The sequence below is a fragment of the Anopheles funestus genome, chromosome 2RL, assembly GCF_943734845.2.
Source record: "Anopheles funestus chromosome 2RL, idAnoFuneDA-416_04, whole genome shotgun sequence".
Taxonomy (NCBI): Eukaryota; Metazoa; Arthropoda; class Insecta; order Diptera; family Culicidae; genus Anopheles; species Anopheles funestus.
The window spans coordinates 97055987-97074487 of record NC_064598.1 but is presented as its reverse complement, the minus strand read 5'-3'; the positions used below and the strand labels follow the sequence as shown (position 1 = coordinate 97074487).

Here is an 18501-nt window from a genome sequence, read left to right as displayed (position 1 = left end):
CAGGCGTTTAATCTGAGCACACATCGTTAACCATGTTTACATTCCACCAGAAAGTATGCAACCCACATGGCTTCGCACATAGTTTCACGATCACCATTTTCGTTGACATGGTAATTATGAAGTTAATTATGGTAATATTGAACTTTTTGCATTTATCACTAAAGCGAGCGAATTCATTAAATCCCACAGAAGGGAAGGGTTTCGTTTACTGCTTGTCGGTAGCTGAAATAATTCTTGATTAAAATGGTTTGTGTCGAACTAGTTTTGTCGCACAGCTGTTTAATCCTGTTGCTTTTACATTTTATATTTGAGGAGTTTCGTTTCGTCTCCTCGTATTATAATTTCCAATCTGTTAGAGAGAACTAACACCCAAGAGGACACACCAAGCGTGTACGAGTTTGATCCATAAATTATCCAAAAGAAAGCTTCTTGGTTCAACATCGGTTGTAACGAATGCAAACGATTCCATATGCGCAGGCGTTTTAAATCAAACCAAAACCAAGCCAATGTGTCGAAGGGAAGACATATCACTGAAATGGAAACATTGTAAATAAATCTCGTTGTATGATATCATTCATTGCCAGTTCGAAAAAGATTTCAATGTTGCAAACCCAACCCCCAAACGGTATGAGGTACCTCAGTGCAACAATATACACCTCTGCTTCGTTTCGCAGAGATACTAACAGGCACACAACATGGCCCTTTTTGGGGGTGGACTAGCAACCGAAAAGTGTTAAAAATCTAAAATCTAATTTGTTGCCCGTCAGCGTTATAAACCTCGTACGAAACGCGGTGTTTCGCTTCCTTCCATACGGTTAGGCGAAGTACTTTTATGCACCATCAAAAAAGCAAAGATGTTGTTGATGGTTTTGTATTGCGTTGCGTTTAGTTCAATATTACATTTGCCATCGTATCCGGCCACGATTCGGCGCTACATCAAGTGGTATAAATGTGAATAAAATACGGTTTCGGTCTGGTTGCTGTAATTCGGCTATCCGAACACCGAAACACAGCTGAAAGTCATACACAAGTCAGCGGCGAGAGAATTCGTCCCCTGGAACCAGCTGTCAGGCGGTTTCAAGTCCAAATTCGGTCGGTATGCGGGCCTGTTTTTCACGCGAAAGCACTGGCGACAAGCGAAAGCTCCATATTTCATGTTTAACGACAGCTGAAAGAAATAACGTCCCTTCGTTCAAATATTGTTGGCGTGGCAAGCGAGAAAACTGCGTCATCGGCTATGTCTAGACTTTGACTTTTGACGTGATACTGCGTTTGTGGAGGGGGTTTTTCGTTCTTTTCGCATAATTATTAAAACTTAAAAACAACTCTTTTAATTAAAAGTAAATCTACCTTTACGGTATGGTTAACAAAACACAAGCAGAAATAAATGTTTTATAACAACCTTGCAAAACTGAGGGACACTTTTTTCCGCGTCCAAACTATTTCTTTTCCAAAGGAAAAATAATACTTTGCGAGCAAAGTTACCAGCACGAGCACAAGCAGCAACTTTCCTATGGTTTCAAAAGATTGCCCAGGAAGGGAAACCTTAAGCTCGATACAATTCTCTGTGTCATTTAGTCAGTTCAGGCTTCCGATGCAACCCGGGACCGTACGTTCGCAGCGTAAGGTGGACGAGCACTTCCATTAGCACTAGCGTGGGCTGGAGCTGGAGAGAAAGTAAATTAAAAGAAAAACTTTCTACCAACTATCCATTTTCCGGCTTATGACTTCCAAAGGCACGAAAATGCAACCCCAGATCATTACTTACCGGCATCACGATCCTCAACAGGCGCCATCATCATCATCAACATCGTGATCATCGGTTAGAAGTCAAGAGACAAAGAAGCTCGAACGATTTTATGGCACCGACCGACACGGTGGAAGAATTCCATACACCCCCAACCAAGGGCGGACCGAGTCCATGGACACGACACGCCAGTCGCCTTCACTTAGACGGTGGACAGTTTCGAGTTTAATAATTGAAGTTCACCCGACTGTTTTCGGAACAACCATTCCAAGAATCCTTTTTGCGTTGACTTTAGCCGCGTGGTTACATCTACAATGTGGGTTTTGGAAAGATTTTTCTGCTGCTCCATTAATGACCGATGTGGTCCGATTTCTCGTACACGGGTTTCGTAGCGGCACGAAAGCTGTGTTAATTGCTTATCCCCGATGGAATTCACTGTAGGAATCTTGAAGCATAATATTATGGCTGGCTGTTGGGTATGCTTTGATGTTTGGCTGGTTGGTAATAAAAAGCGCCATCGCATTAATCTATCAAATTGACATTCCACGATCCATTCTCTCGTTCGTACGCATCCACCACGGTGCGAATGGATGTTAACTCGTTATGTGCGGCGCATAGTGCGATAATGACATCAACGCTTCACTAACCCTCGTAGCATGCTGCTACGATTGACTTTTTTAAATTTGAATTGCATCGATACGTTGCTATTGGGTGTTGCGATTCGATATACCGAAAATTATAAATCGTTATTGCATCAAGGTAGAAGAAGAACACAGAAAAGATGTTAAAGTGCATTTCGATTTGCATGAAGCACGATATGCATTGGTGAAATAATTTCACAACAAATAAAAAATCGTATATGTGGCGCAGTTCCGGCAGTTCCGTATTTCCGCAACGGTTCGTTGCGCCTTTCGGTTGCGTTCGAGGTGTGTTGTAGCTTGATAATTGTAATCCGAACCGTATCGCGTCATTATACGCGTCCCAATCGGCACTATGATGCAGTGGGAAAAATTGTAATTTTCATTAATAGCACTACCAATCGATTTCGAGTGAGAGTCGCCCGAAAAAAACGCGGAGAAATACGACGAAGTTGAATCCATTTTCGAACGCGTGCAAATGCAATTTATGTAGCGCGCGCTCGCCAGTTCTAAATGCGACAGAAAGCAAGCGCGCACACAAAAACGCATCCCCAGGTGTTTTCCAGCAATGTTTTCCCTTATTGCTTTTATGCGCCACGGAGAAATTGCAAACGCAAATAATTGAATTTCGAACCATGCTAATCGATTGCGCTGCTTCTCCTGTTCCATCCCTTGTATTGCAACGAAACTCTGACTAAATGTTTCGCTTCACCTTTCCAGGTGGAGGTAGAACTTTTAAAAAGCTTTTCGTCCTTGTTGCTATTTAGCAGGAGAAAAGAAAGGGCTTCAACTAGAAAGCAGTTGTTTTGTCACACAGCGACGTGTTTGTGTTGGATTTTCTCACGTCCAAATGCATTAACCATATCGTCCTGGAGTGACGTTAATTGTTGGCTTTCGCCGGCTAGAACTATAACATGTCAAGCACGAAACCGACGGCTGGTGTTAAAACGACAAACAGTAACCGTTTAAGGTGCGATGTGTAGAACGGGAAGCAAGAAAAAGCTAAATAAACCCAGCGGACAGCTTTGTGGTGGGAACAAAACAATAAGAAAAGTGCTTAAGAAACAGTTTTGTTATGCGAATTGCATACTTTCAGGCAAAGTTATAATTTACCTGTCAACACAAAAAGGGGCTCAACGGGGAAAGCACCTTATTAAAGCATTGTTAATATTCATTTTTCCATATTTTCCTAGCCAGCCGGCTGGGAACAGTGTTCCGATGAAGGGAGGAAAAAAAGGATAATGGAGCTTGACGCTGGAAACCGCCAATTATCGAATAAGGATACCGTGTACAGGCGGACTTTCGAGACACTATTCTCTGTCCGTGGATTCATGACCATAATTCCTTTCGCTCCCCTTAACACTCGGAAAGGTACCTAATTGGTCGGTATCCCTTGTGGTGGGAACCATTTTTGATATCAAATGGGGTCGGTGGGTTGTTGTTTTTTTGTGCCACAGACGTCCAACAGGACACGAATGCAGCAAACAGCAATATCCCTTGTACATGAGCGCTCGAGAGAAGGTTTAATTCCTGCTTTCATCTAATTCATTAGCGTGAAACATGGGCGAGAAAAATGGAAACATACATTTTCCACCTAGACACAAGAGTTTAAACGATGCTCCTGAGAGGTCCGGTCAGGGCCGTGTCTCGAGTGTGGTTCGCGTTTTTAAAACGGTGATGCATTTTTCATTTCTCCCGTATTACGTGCGCGGATACGTGGAAGAGGTTTGGGGATAGGAAATTTGGTTTAAAAGCAGTCCTCACGAACACTTTCGGCATCATTCCCTAAGTGGTTTTTAATAACTTCATTTCAGTTCCGGGGTTTTTGCAGCGAGCCTGGATTTTCCTGGATCCAAATTTTGACCAACGCCGTTTTAGGGAAAAATGAAAATCCTTGACTGTCCGCTGCTGTCGGTGAATGTGCGCGTTTGGCACTTCTGGTCGTTTGTGCTGGTGCACAACTGGAGACGCTACATCAGCATCATTCCCGTAACGCTGCTGAACGTGTTCATGTTTGCCGATCTGTATCGGGCCTGGGGCAACATCGAGGAAGTCATTATTAATGCTTATTTTGCGGTGCTCTATTTCAACGCGGTGGTAAGTGCATCGGTTCGGTTGTGCACGAGATCTCCGGTTGATTAATTTGTGGCTTTTGTGGTTTGCAATCCGTTCCGAATGATGCGCCGTGTGTAGCTGCGAACGCTTATATTGGTGTACAATCGAGATAAGTATGAATCTTTTCTAGCAGGTGCTGCTGGGGTGTATGGGGAAATATGCGTAAGTTTTAAGAGAGAAAAAGATGTAGCCTACAAGACAATATTGTGTTTTGTTTCCCGAATTGCATAGCTTTAGGGGCAGTACCGAGCAAATTGCATAATTTTAGGAGAAGATCATAGTCTTACACAATTCCCGATTTCCCAATCTTTATTCCCAACTTAGGCTCTCAATGATGAAGTGATCACCAAGCTTGTCGCAACCTACACGAAACGAGCCCGCTATCTGTCTATTTCTAACCTGATACTTGGAGCTGTCATTAGTAGCTGCTTTGTGATCTACCCATTGTTTACCGGTCAACGAGGGTTACCGTACGGCATGTTCATACCAGGCGTAAACAACTTTAATTCTCCGCAGTATGAAATAATTTACCTCACCCAGATGGTGCTCACCTTTCCCGGATGTTGCATGTACATTCCTTACACAAGCTTCTTTGCATCGAGCACACTGTTTGGGCTGGTGCAGATAAAAACATTGCAACATCAGCTAAGAAATTTCCGTTCGGAAAATCTTGCCGAGAAGACAAAGGGTCTGAATCGAAAATTACAGAAGCTCATCGAAGATCATAAGCGCATAATTCGGTAGGGATGAGTTTGTTCGTTTAAAACTGTTGCATTAATATGAGTTTCGTCCTTCCAGATATGTTCAAGACCTGAACGATCTGGTGACATACATTTGTTTGATAGAGTTCCTTTCGTTTGGATTAATGCTGTGTGCTTTACTCTTCCTGTTAAACATTGTAATGCGTGAGCAGTACCACGGGAAAGGGAAGAACGTTTAACAACTATAATTAATGCATTTTTACAGATAAGTGTGATGGCGCAAATCGTTATTGTCGGTGCGTACATATTCATGATCCTCACGCAAATATTCGCCTTCTACTGGCATTCGAACGAGGTGCGTGAGGAAAGCATGGCTATTGCAGAAGCGGCCTACAGTGGACCATGGGTAAATGTGAACGATGCTATAAAAAAGAAATTACTTCTCATTACGCTTCGTGCTCAGCGACCACTTGAGGTATATTTCGGTGGAACTTCAATTGATCGTTTTTAAAGTGCTTTTGCTCTCTTCTACTCAGATAACCGTTGGCAACGTTTATCCGATGACGCTGGAAATGTTTCAATCACTGCTGAATGCCTCCTACTCGTACTTTACACTACTGAGAAGAGTGTACAATTAAATAGATGATGACACGAGACAACCCTCGGAAGTGGCAACAAACACACATACACACCTTAGCCTTTAATGCTTTCTTCAGCTCTTAAACCAACCTCAACCGCGCGCGATGGTGTAAAAACAAGTATCAAAAGACTAAAAGCCACCAAATCGTGATAAATCATCCCTACTGCTCATCATCCTCATCAGCAGCGACGCCTTCGGGTGATAAATTCAAACCCGGTACGAAAAGTTTGCAAAACTTTGCACTTAATCTGCTAAACCAAGTGCTCTTTGTGGGGCGTTGATTACGTGATACGATTATTGTTACGGTAGTTACTTTTCGCTCCACCGAGTGGATCGGTTCAATTGTTCGCACATACACCACGTGAAGTACGTGAAGTTTTTACTGGCATAACAAAGGAGACGAGAATGGAACGTCATTGTCACAGCAGTTTTTTTTTGCTTTAATTATACTTTGCAGTTCTGATAAGAATGTTCATTTACGGATGACTTTGTGTTTTTTTATGAAGTTCATTGAAGAAGTTTTTTTTAATAATCTAGAACATTAAGTTTGGAAACGGGTTGCACTATAAAATATTAATATTTCACTTACATTTCTGTAGATGAGAATGTACATCAGATTCTATTAACAATGTTCGGTGTCCGATCAGCGAAGCATCTGGATGAAAACAACTATTATTCAAATGTCGAGTAGAATGTCGGATTCGTTTTGTGCAACGAACAGAGTGCATATTTTGGCAAATTTAATCGTGCAACCAACGATGAATGCATTTTATAGCAAGCTAAATTTTGAAATGAAATGTTTCAGCCAACTGATATTTGCACACATCACCAACAAAGTTATATATTTTATTGTTGAATAAACTGAATAGTTTAAAATGTTACTTATGAAATCAATATTTGTGACGCCTTATTTATACATGAATTTAGATTATTGTTTAAAAAGAAAATAAATAAATTGTTAATATTGTTCAAAATTTCATAACCAAATAAAACATAAGATTGTTCAACATAACTGTTTAAGTTGCCTTATTCGTTTCTTGGCATCTCATTAATAAGATTGGTTAATAGAATTGGTTTACCACAAAAATCCTTGGAGTGGCTGGTGATGTGATGTGGTATGTGATAAACGGCGCCAGCCAATACGGCAGGACTGGGGTTCAAATCCCATCCGGACCGTCTCCCCGTAGCATGGACTGACTATCCTGCTACATGGTAAAATAAGTCTTAATACGGCCAGGCCGTTCTAACCGAGCAAGAAGAAGAAGAAGACCACAAAAATCCTCCCAAACAATAATCGAACTGAACATGTGATAACTGACGTATGGCCACATCCTTTTGACAAGTTCTTATGCCTCAATTTGCTATTGACACTAAAGGGGAAAAATAACCCAAAGAAACCCTTTTTATGAGCCTTTCAAACACTTCATACGTGAACACTTCAATCACGTGAAAAGGAAAATTCAAATGAATAAAAAGGAGACATTTGTAGGAGTTTTGTGGGTCAAAGGTTCAACAGTATTGTAGTCGTTAACAGTTTATTAATTTTTAAGCGTCTCGAACAGGTTCATCGACATGGAATGTTCAAATCGGAAAGGGATTGGAAAATTGGTTTAAAATCCCGCGTAGGTTTTGTTGCAGGCATCATTCTTCCGTCAGCAACTAAGATCTTCATTACTTTTTGCTGTGTTTTAATAATTTTCGTTTGTTTGCTGGAAGTTTTGTGGGATGGAAGCACTTAACTGCCCGCTGCTGTCGGTGAATGTGCGCGTTTGGCACTTCTGGTCGTTTGTGCTGGTGCACAACTGGAGACGCTACATCAGCATCATTCCCGTAACGCTGCTGAACGTGTTCATGTTTGCCGATCTGTATCGGGCCTGGGGCAACATCGAGGAAGTCATTATTAATGCTTATTTTGCGGTGCTCTATTTCAACGCGGTGGTAAGTGCATCGGTTCGGTAGTGCACGAGATCTCCGGTTGATTAATTTGTGGCTTTTGTTCTGAATTATGTGGTGACGAGTCTAGCTGCGAACGCTTATACTGGTTTACAATCGAGATAAGTATGAATGCTTCCTTACTGGAGCAGCTAAAATCCACAAAGAATTAAGGGTAGGTTAACACATTGTATGCTTCTTTCGATAAGAGTTTCTATATTCTCTTATAATGTATCCTTCTCGTAGAATAACAACGATGAAACAATCACGAAAATAGTAGACACATACACCAAACGAGCCCGCTATCTGTCTATTTCTAACCTGATACTTGGAGCTATCATTAGTAGCTGCTTCGTAGTATACCCTTTATTTACTGGAGAAAGAAGACTTCCGTACGGCATCTACATACCGGGCATTAAGATCTTCGATTCCCCTCAGTATGAAATGTTCTACATCGCACAGGCAGTACTTACCTTTCCTGGATGTTGCATGCATGTACCCTACACAAGTTTCTTTGCGTCAAGCACACTCTTAGGTATGGTACAGATCAAGACCCTTCAGCATCGGTTAAGAAATTTCCGATCTGACATTGCGAATGAAGGACTTTCAGCGTTGAAAAGGAAACTCCATCAGTTGATTGAAGATCACTTACGTATTATTCGGTAAGTGAGTAAACTTTGATAGTAAGAAACCCAACTCTCAAGATCTTTCTTCACTTTTAGATATGTAAAGGACATCAACGATCTGGTGACCTACATCTGTCTCATAGAATTTCTATCATTTGGACTGATACTTTGTGCGCTACTGTTTTTACTTAACGTCGTAAGCTGCCGATCATATCTTCGTGCGCGAACAACCAATAAGTACTTCATCTTTCTTTCCATAGATTAATGTTATGGCACAAATAGTGATTGTTGTGGCGTACATATTCTCAATGCTTGCGCAAATTTTCGCCTTCTATTGGCACTCGAATGAGGTACGGGAGGAGAGCATGAAAATTGCCGAAGCCGCCTACAGTGGACCATGGGTTGAGGTGGAAAACTCCATCAAAAAGAAGCTTCTGCTTATCATTATACGTGCTCAGCGGCCACTTGAGGTGAGAAAGTGGATGTTTCTTCTAAAGTAATCCTAATGAATCAGTGCACTAATATTTTATTTTTCAGATAACCGTTGGCAACCTTTATCCGATGACGTTGGAAATGTTTCAATCGCTTCTTAACGTGTCTTACTCTTACTTTACAATCTTGAGGAGGTTATACAATTAATTCCACCAATTTACTTACAAAAATATTTCTAAATAAAAAGTCTAAGATATGATAAAGTAATGGAAAACAGCATTCAAAAAAAAAAACTCATGAAAATGAGCGAAATATTTAACATACTTACGATTGTTTTTCTTTCAATAAATAAGCATAATAATTCTCAGCATTACCGTTTATTGATCCAAACATATGTTCCATATTGCATGGAATCTGGTTTATAGCGCAGCATAACTTGCACACAACCCCATTCAACGCTGCTGCAGCTTCTTGTGAAATATTTCAGTGAAACATTTCATTAACGTGTAAATGTTTGATTCAAAATAACCATGCGTCTCCATGAATTTTTTTCTGTTTGAAAAGTGTAAGTTAAAAATGTCCTAAAATTATTCAATAACACACACAAAACACAATCAGATGTTGTATTATCAAAAAACAATACGTTTATTCCAATATTCACTTCAGACATACTGCTCTTCGCTGCTGCATGCTACTCATGCCGTAAATGGGTATGTACTAGGTTGAATCTGAAGGCGATGGGACGCCTGTGGCTTTCCTCTCAGTTCAAACTAAGTAAGTGAAACAGAACGACACGCAAGTGTAACCGTTGTTTTAGAGGGCGATTATTGTTTAATCTAGACAAGTATCGTACAAACGGGTACATCGGGTTTTGCTATACCACCTTTCATCGTTCTAATTATTTACCTTGCTAGTGTCCCTTACAACTGACGATTTCAAAACAAAAAAAAAAACAAACAGAAAGGGACCGATAAGTACATAGCATTTGGGAAATTGCCTTTAGTTGCCACTTGTACCACTCCGGAGGCACCCCAGCGTCTCTAGTCTATACAATAAATATTCCGTATTGTGTGTCCCTCCAATTCGTTCTCTCTTTCTCTCCTATTCGTTCTTGCTCTTTCAGTATGTCTATTGTTGCACTAAATAATATGATTAAAAAACTTGGCTAAAAGGTACAAAGACAGATCGACCAGGAAGATTATTTCCATTGCTCGCTAAACCGATGTCTACGTAATTAAAACAATAATAAAAAAAAACACCCACAAGATGGCCGCGTCACTTTGTACAACGAGAAGGAAATGTTTCTCTTCTATGGCGGGTGATGTCGGGATTTGGCACACAACAAAGTAAAAAAAAAACCGTTGAAACCCTAAACCTAAGCGACTGTGTGGCACATTATATATGGTTTTACATTCTACCCTTCGACCGTACTACAAAAGAAATGGCATATTTTTAATTGTATGTTATATATATACGGGAAGTACACATTAATCGCTGCTGGCCGTCTCCTTCTCGCACGCACGCACGTTACGAGATTGTTATATATTTTACAAGCAAAACTAAAGTGCTTCACTACCGATATTAACGATGATCTGAACAAAACGAATGAAACGGTACAGAAGGAACAGTGGTGTTATGCCGGTGTGAAGTGAGTTCGCTTTTGTTTTGAATGATAAGCGTGTTTTAATCAACTTAATGAAAAGAAAACAAAACAAAACATAAAAAACAATTTGCACTATCACCTGGAATGTCCTAGGACAGCAACTGAGTGTAGAGAGTGTCGTATTCGTTATACATGCACTTTTTTGTATTCCTTTTCTCTTCCCACTTTTTCTATGTAAATGAGCTTGCGACTATGTACAATGAAGTGTGCCTGTTTGTGTGCATTACTGCCCTTTTGGATAAGTACACATGAGGAAAGAGAGCGTCTATATTCATCGTTCATCTCTTCTTACCATTTACTACTGGGGATTCTCGCTTTTCATCTCTAGCTCTCTCTCTCTCTCTCTTTTCTCTCTTAATAACATTCACACTCAAACACAAAACACATGCAGACACACACACAAACTCGCTGTCTCTAAGTCACGTGAAACTACGCTTAAACTATGCGCTAGCTCTGCTTCATCTAGGATGATAATTTTTAGATTCTTACATTTCGTACATTTGAGCTACAAAACTATCCCTACAAAACACGACAAACGAGATGTTTTTGTTTTTCCTTTTTCGAGCACAAATTCACGCTTGCTTCCACCTGGGCAAAGGGGGATTACACAAAGAACAGCCGAATGAATAAAACAGAAGCAAAACAAAAACAAACAAAAAATACATTTATGGCACATCTCTTCCCGTCCCGTTTTGTTTTGCACATATCCCTTACTTGAAGCGAAACTATAAAAACAGCCACCGCGCTGTGATGCAAATTACAAATAAATAAATGTCCTCATCTTCCCCTTCCCTTTTATGCAATATAAAACAAAAACATTTGTGGCCCACGCGTACGTAATATAAAGGTAATAAAGAAAAACCACACACCCAATCTTTCCCGCATCTCTACGCAATAAATAAAACCGGAAGTTTAGTTAAACGCCTTTACTCCTCCACGAGACGCGCCTCGAGAAAGTGGAAGATCTCCTTGTACTCTTTAACGCGCGCGATCATGAGTGGTGTTAGCTTCTTGTGGTTGGTCGGGTTCGTCTTGGCGTGATATTTGTCCACTAGCAGCTTCACGATGTTGATATGGTTGTGCTGAGTTGCGACGTACAGCAGTGTGTTACCGTACGTATCCTGCTCGTTCGCATTGAACTGGTAGTGTTCGAGCAGATAGTCGAGAATTTCCTCGTGGTTTTCCTGCACCAGATAAAGCAGTACCGGTGGGTCACTGTTCCGTAGTCGCTCAATGCTAGCACCATTGTTGAGCAGGATCTTCACGAGCTTCGTGTTATTGCTAGCAACTGCACGGATCAGTGGTGTTTCGCCGTGATAGTTTAGCTCATCCACCGAACATTTGTGGTCTAGCAGCAGCTGCACCAATCGCACATTGCCTCGCTGCACTGCCAGATGCAGAGGTGTCATTCCCGAACGATTTTTGGCATTTATGTGTGCCCCATACCGGATAAGATCGCGCGCCATTTCATACTCATCCCGCTCCACACAAAGATGCAGAGCCGTCTGACAAAACTCGTCCCGATGGTTCACGTGCTTAACACCACGCCCGATCAGCAGCTGAACAATGTCCCGCGAGTGTGCATATACCGCGTTGATAAAGCACAGTGGAGCACTATTCACGTCCACGCCACGTCGCAACAGCAGTTCCAGCATGCGAATGTTACGGTTCCGGATCGCCATATTTATTGGTTGAAAGTCCGAGCTGAGAGGATTCCCGATGGTCGCATCGTATCGGAACAAACATCGCGCCAGCTTTACGTTGTTCGTGTACATGGCAAATGCGAGCGCATTGAGCCCGTACTCTCCGCACGTTTCCGTACTGGCACCACCTTGCGCGAGTAAGACGCGTGCCGAACGGATGTAGCCCTCCTTGCAGGCCACATTAAGCGGACTGTTCTTTACCAGATTGCAGTTGTTGACGATCTTTCGGAGACCTGGAATCGTGAGCAGATAGCGCATGATGCGACACCGATCGAACCCGGCCGCCACATGTAGAACGTTGTTACAGTTCGAGTAGATGCGTGTTGGATCCACCTTACAGTCCTCGATCAAGTACCGCAACACATCCTCATTGTCGTACTCGATCGCTCGATGAAGCAGACACAATTCGCTGGAGAAAGCGGTCAGCTCAGTTGCCGCATCGATCGTTTGTTGTACAATGGTGCGTGAGTTCCCATATTGGATCAACCAGAACACTGGCAGCTTCTCGTCCTCACTCATCACGTTCAGGTCTATGCCGGCACTCGCCAGAACTCGGACGATCTCGACGAGATTTAACCGAGCTGCTAGATTCAGTGCCGTGTACTTCATGCTACACAGCGAGTTCAATTGCTCGGGAGACATGCGCCTGATAAGATCCTCAATAGCTGGCTGATTACCCGCGTTCACAAGCTTCTGTAAGATAGTCATCCCGTTCGCATCCGTGCGACTCCAATCGTAGTCCGGCAGTTCACTCAACAGTTGCTGCACGAAGCGATGATCTTCGGAGTTAACGAAAAGATGCAGCTCGTCGTATGCGTTGTAGCGAGCGAGCTGTTGGCGGAACAGTGCAACATCGCCCAGGAATAGACAGAGATACAGCACCAGTGTGTGACGATCTTCCTGCTTCATCCGTTCCAACGGTTCCGCTATGAAGTGTGACTTTGTTGTACGACGCAAAAGGTACCGCAAGAGGTGATGCCGTTCGGACGAACTTACGCCAGATTCAGCCGTGCTGTCAGTCTCCGTCAGCAGATCGATCATTGCCCGGAAATCACCCGCTATGGCACAATCGATTAAACCATAATGACACATCTCGTTGGGCATCAACGAACCGAACCGTTGGCCACCGATCTCTACACCATCGCGCACCTGCCGGCGTAACGTGCTCACCTTCACTTCACCCGTCCGGATCGTTTCGTACAGGATGCGTTGCTGTTCGAGCCATTGCAACCGATTGGCAAATTTGTCCGCGAAACATGAAACCATCAGTTTCGATTTGCTACAGTGTCGTCCATCAACTCTGCCTCCATAAAGCTCGTACGAACGTTGCTTAAAGATGATCGCGTTCAAGAAGATGGTAGCGTTCGATTTCAGCGTCAGACTTTCGAGCACCTGCGATTCTCGTCCCCCCGTAAGGAACGTTTTCAGATTATGACCACACAAGACGGCTGTACTGCACTGCAATGAGTGCCAACGGTTTGAACCGATAGCATTTACTGAGGTGAGAATTTCGAGCAGTTCAAGAAGTCCATATTCCAGCGCAAATTGTACCACGGGCGGAAGTTGTTCAATCACCTCGCACAAATTCTGCACATCAGTACATTCAAACTTTTCCAGAATTTCTACCACATCGTTCACCTTCGAGTCGAACAGTTCTTGCAACATTTCTTCATCACTTTCCCGACGGGTGAGTAGATCCGTCTCGTCCAAAGCAACTCCTTTCGTGCGGAAAAACTCCTCCAACGTGTGGTAGCGCTGCTGCACCAGAAAGATGTTTCCATAGCACGTACGGGACAACTTATCGTGCAGCTGTTGAAATTCTTCATCGTTCAACGTTGGTGCGTTCATGTCCTTCAACAGTTTACGGGTAAACTTTTGATACCGAGCTGCTTCCAACGAAGAATGTCCTCCAGTACGGTGCACCGGATTAATACCAAACAGACGGTCGGGGTCCATCAGATGTTGGAGCTCCTCCAGATGGCGAACCACCTTCAACGTGTCCTCATTCTCGCTAATACTGCTGTACGGTCGAAGCAGCTCCTTGAGCGCTAGGTTTGCATCGGAGATCGAGATCGATCGTGAGATGTCGTACTTCTGGTAGCTCTGATGTAGATACGAATGCAACAACCGCCGTACACACCCATAGTCCGGATTCGCCTTCAACGCTCGATAAACAATGGCAAAGTTCGATAGTGTCACCCGTAGGCGCGTTTGGTGGTACTGCATGTGATAGAACCGGAAATGAATGTTCTTCTCAATGAACGACAGCAGCTTCAGCTCGTTCGACATACCAAGATACATCTTCTTCAGCTCCTGCACGATACGGGCCGTCTCCTTCTCGTCGTAAAACACGTGCTCGAACTTGATGTGACTTAGCGTGTGCAGATTATGTTCTCCGATGTACCGTGCGTACGATTGCAGCTGGTTCGTATTGCGCAACCGATACGCCGTCCCGAGGAACGTCTTGTACGCCTCTATCAGCTGAATGTTGATGACGTACAGACAGAACCGATACACGGCTTTCAATCGTTCCTGTATCGTTCTCACCTGTTCGCCTGTGAGCGTTTCATGAAGGAAATACTTCCCCACGGAACAACGCGCCGAAAACGATTCCCTCAGGTCGTCGGCATCAGTCAGTGTTGCGGTTGAGCACAGTGGCGATAGCACATGGTCCAGCAGGTTAGCCAACATGCGGGCAAAGGTCGCCTGGTGCTGTTGGGACTCCTTGCTAACCTCACCGATAAACTGCATCACCCGCTGGATCGCCATCAGACAGAGTGTCGCGTTCGAACGATCGTCCAAATCGATGACGAGCGCATTCTCGACGTAATACGCAATCTTCTTCACCGTGTGCATCTGCCAAATCTGCTCGTACGTGCGCCGAATGTGACCGAACACGGTACGATGCCGACGGCGCACTGTCCTTGCCGATGGGGAGCCTTGCAGTTCGCGCGCACCCAGCTCCCTCTCGAGCAGCTTCGTCTTGTTGCGGCTCAGCTCGTCCAACCGGCGGGCCCGAATCTTTGACAACAGTTCGCGCCTGCTCGCCGCGTACGCCACCTGTCGCTTCGAGAGGCGGAGCTTCGGATGGTATCGGTGCCAAAGTTGCCCCACCGTCAGCGGATGATCGTCGCGCAGATAAGCGACATAGTCCGCTACACCCCATTTGGTGCCGCGTTCCAGAACACCGTCCTGCAGTGCGATCAGCTCGCGGCGGCCCAGCTCCACCAGCACGCGATCGTGCTCGGTTGCCCCGAGGGGACACGTGTTGGTGGCGATGCGCTGTAGATCCTCGCAGGCGCGTCTCCTCCGGCCGACGTATTGTGACAGCTTCTGCTCGCGTATGCACACGATGAGATCGAGCAACAGCTGCGGTGTCCATTGAAACGATCGATCTGTTCGTACGGTACGGGTACTCGCCTTCACCAGCGTCCCTAGCTCCGCACTGACCGCACGCAGAAACGACACGATCTGGTGCTTGTTCAGCACCAGCTTGTACATCTCGAAACCAACGCTCTTCTCCAGGATGGACAGTAACACACTGCAAAGATAGGCAAGCTCACCGAGCGGAATCAACTTCAGCAGCTTCCAGTCAGACCGGGCACAACAATCCAACCCATCCAGATAGTACAAACACTCGCAGATCGCCCGCAGGCGCACCACAAACTCATCGTCCAGATCGTTCAGGTTGTCATCGTCGTACCGATCGGTCAAGTATTTGGTATAGCTTAGCACTAACTCTATGCGCCTATCAGCCTCTGTTTCGCCCGTGCTGCTTTGCACTTTACCGTCGGCCTTTCGTTTCGAGCTAGCGCCACCGGACGCACCGAGCCTTCTCTCCCGGGTAGCGCTGCCTTCGGTCCCATCTTCATAGCTGTGCGCGATCAGCTCGTACTCCAGGAAGACGCGCATCGAACGATCTATCGGAACACCTTTCACGGTCAGCTCGTCCAGCAGGTTTGCGATCAGTTTCATCTTCGTGTGGATGTCAAATGCTCGCTTTTCGAGAAATATCTTCAACAGCTCTACTGAGCCCCGTCGGATGAGTCGTCGAAGGGCCTGATCGTCCGGTACGGCATCGAGCTCTTTGCACAATGTAAACTCCGCCACGTACTGTGAACCATTGTCCAGGGCTAGCTCCGCTGGTGTAAGATTGGCATGATTACGGAGATCGCAATCTGCACCTGCTTCGATCAGCAACTCGATCAGGCGCGTCTTATTGTGTTTGGCGATGGTTGCAAGATGCAACGCACTGTTTCCTTCACGCGCCGGATCTTGGTGGTCTAGATCTAGGTCAGAATTTTTGAGTGCGGCCCGTACCACCTCGTACTGTCCACACTGAATCGCCTCCAGAAATTCTTCCATCTTGCGTTATTTTTTGTGTGTGAATGGTATACGCTCAGCGTTCGCCTTCTAAGTCATGCCCGAATGCTGTTCCTCAGTTGACGCTCTGAAAAGTACAGAAAAGAAGAAAGAAACTTACACTTACAGACAATGAATGTACAGCGCACGGGTTCGTGGATCAAGGGAACGCTAATTGCTAATTGTACATAAAACAAGAAGCTGGAGTTTGTTTTGTTCATTTCCGCGCAATAACTCACGATCGTGTACTGCGTTTTTGCAATTGTAATCCCAGTGTTTCGCATTATCCCGCAAGCGTTAGTTATTTTTAATAATGTCAACGAACTGAGGCCTCTCCGAACTGAGGCACTCCATCTTCCTCAGCCTCAGATCCAGCTTGGGGTCGTACCCGTACCCCGTCAGCAGTGGATTTTCATTCAAGCAGCAGCAATTCATTCACATTTGCACCGTTGCAGCAGTGCGTTGGGATCCATTAAGCATCAAAAATTAAATTCCCCTTCCCTGCATGCTCTTCATCTCCGCAATTCTTCGACCCAACGGGGCTGCAAAGTTGACAGGCCCGCGAGCATGTATCATAAGACGCATGACATGCGGAAACTTTGCCCCGAAACCGTTTTTGGCACGGGTTGCTGTCGAGGGATCGTCGAGGCTGGAAAATCGACGCACTTCATCATCGTTTTCCACGCTTTACGCACATTTCGCAATGTCGCCGCATTAAGGGGGGCTGAACCGAAATTCACTGCCTGCGCCGAAGTACTAACGATGTTCGTTTTTGTGTCCTCGGTGCTGGTGCTGGTGAAGTTTCGACGTCTGGTGAAGGTTCGCTAGTGTCGTGGGGATATAAGGTGTGGTGCAGCATTTGGGGCAACACCATGCACGGCAGCATAACTGTACTGGTTGTAAATATAGCCTTCCACGGTGTTTCACAGTATGTTGCATGTTGGTGTGACTGTGTGCGAAATGAGTAGGAAGCCAGCAAAACGAATACGGTGACTGAACCATATCAATGAATGAAGCAGAAGCGGAGTTGAATGAATTTCTCCACACTATCCCACTTTGCCATGCACTCAAATGCTTTGCTCCATCAACTCCCGATTTCTTTTTTTGTTTTACAGCAATTTTTCACTGTAGGTTGGCTTAAAGACAACCGTATCGTGTGGTACAAAAATTCTAATAAATTTTAAAGAATTAGTATTTTAAAAATCAATCAAACCATAAGTAAGTAAGTGATTTAATATTTTTACTTGAAGAGAAAGCTGTATGATAACAGAAGAATTATTCAGAAAAAGTTTTAGAGAGAAACAGTTATTCAATTAAATACTTTAAAGAAAGTCATGAATGCTTGAACACCCTTAAAGGGATATTGTAATTGCGCTTGGTTCATGCAAAATAGAATAACAAATGGAGTGTTTCAATACTGTCGGCATCTATTTGTTCTAAACTATCCCGCCCGTGCCTTCGGCGAATTGAGTGAAATGCGTAACGTACTTCCCCATCAGCACCGAAGTGTGTAGATAAACTAACTTTCCAGCAACACATATCCATTAGCTGCCTTTCGCGACTGTCACCTGTCAAAAGGTAAACTAAACAACGGTTCCCCTGACAAACGCAGCGGCAGCCCTTACACGAAACAAAGGGCCCTCGGGCCATCCCTTACCGCGCGTCGGTGCGTTTCTGATGAATGTTCACTTGTAGTGTAACCAAGTCCCTCTTGGTCTCTGTTTAGTGTTGCCCGACAGTAGCATTTCGTACCCGTTTTTTTTTTCAATCGGCTCGGACGATGTCTCACGACGTTTTCCCAAATCTTTCCACTGCTCTTTGGCACATGAAGAAACCTGACCATTCTGGGGCGAAAAACGCGCGAACGCACACAATACGATACACGAGCAAAAACGGAGCAACATCTGTTTTATTTAAACTCATTTACCCCGAAAAATATTTC

At 44.3% G+C, this 18501-nt stretch overlaps 3 protein-coding genes across 7 annotated transcripts in view; 2 read left to right on the top strand and 1 right to left on the bottom strand.

The window, feature by feature from the left end:
- The first annotated feature begins 3053 nt into the window (after window positions 1–3053).
- On the top strand, window positions 3054–5927 carry LOC125763627 (odorant receptor Or2-like). Its single transcript, XM_049426980.1, has 6 exons — window positions 3054–4482; window positions 4579–4662; window positions 4825–5240; window positions 5299–5398; window positions 5467–5676; window positions 5738–5927. Exons 1-6 carry the CDS (start codon window positions 4270–4272, stop codon window positions 5837–5839), a joined length of 1125 nt encoding a protein of 374 aa, XP_049282937.1. The 5' UTR covers window positions 3054–4269; the 3' UTR covers window positions 5840–5927.
- Window positions 5928–7316: 1389 nt separating this feature from the next.
- LOC125775010 (odorant receptor Or2-like) lies at window positions 7317–9099 on the top strand. Its single transcript, XM_049445390.1, has 6 exons — window positions 7317–7779; window positions 7865–7948; window positions 8020–8435; window positions 8496–8595; window positions 8660–8869; window positions 8937–9099. Exons 1-6 carry the CDS (start codon window positions 7567–7569, stop codon window positions 9036–9038), a joined length of 1125 nt encoding a protein of 374 aa, XP_049301347.1. The 5' UTR covers window positions 7317–7566; the 3' UTR covers window positions 9039–9099.
- Window positions 9100–9450: 351 nt separating this feature from the next.
- Window positions 9451–18501, bottom strand: part of LOC125763357 (uncharacterized) — a 46648-nt gene continuing 37597 nt past the window's right edge. For all 5 annotated transcript variants that reach the window (XM_049426415.1, XM_049426418.1, XM_049426419.1 and 2 more), the window contains one exon: window positions 9451–16647. In XM_049426415.1, the coding sequence (XP_049282372.1) occupies window positions 11421–16562 (5142 nt within the window). In that variant the 5' untranslated portion in view covers window positions 16563–16647 and the 3' untranslated portion in view covers window positions 9451–11420. The remainder of the gene's footprint in view (window positions 16648–18501) is intronic.

Bases quoted from the DNA above. Each gene is read 5' to 3' on its own strand.
- LOC125763627 (XM_049426980.1), top strand. From the start codon at position 4,270: ATGAAAATCCTTGACTGTCCGCTGCTGTCGGTGAATGTGCGCGTTTGG. The intron at 4,483-4,578 runs GTAAGTGCATCG...CGCCGTGTGTAG, and splicing joins TGCTCTATTTCAACGCGGTG to CTGCGAACGCTTATATTGGT. The intron at 5,399-5,466 runs GTAATGCGTGAG...GCATTTTTACAG, and splicing joins TACTCTTCCTGTTAAACATT to ATAAGTGTGATGGCGCAAAT.
- LOC125775010 (XM_049445390.1), top strand. From the start codon at position 7,567: ATGGAAGCACTTAACTGCCCGCTGCTGTCGGTGAATGTGCGCGTTTGG. The intron at 7,780-7,864 runs GTAAGTGCATCG...TGACGAGTCTAG, and splicing joins TGCTCTATTTCAACGCGGTG to CTGCGAACGCTTATACTGGT. The intron at 7,949-8,019 runs GTAGGTTAACAC...TCCTTCTCGTAG, and splicing joins AAATCCACAAAGAATTAAGG to AATAACAACGATGAAACAAT.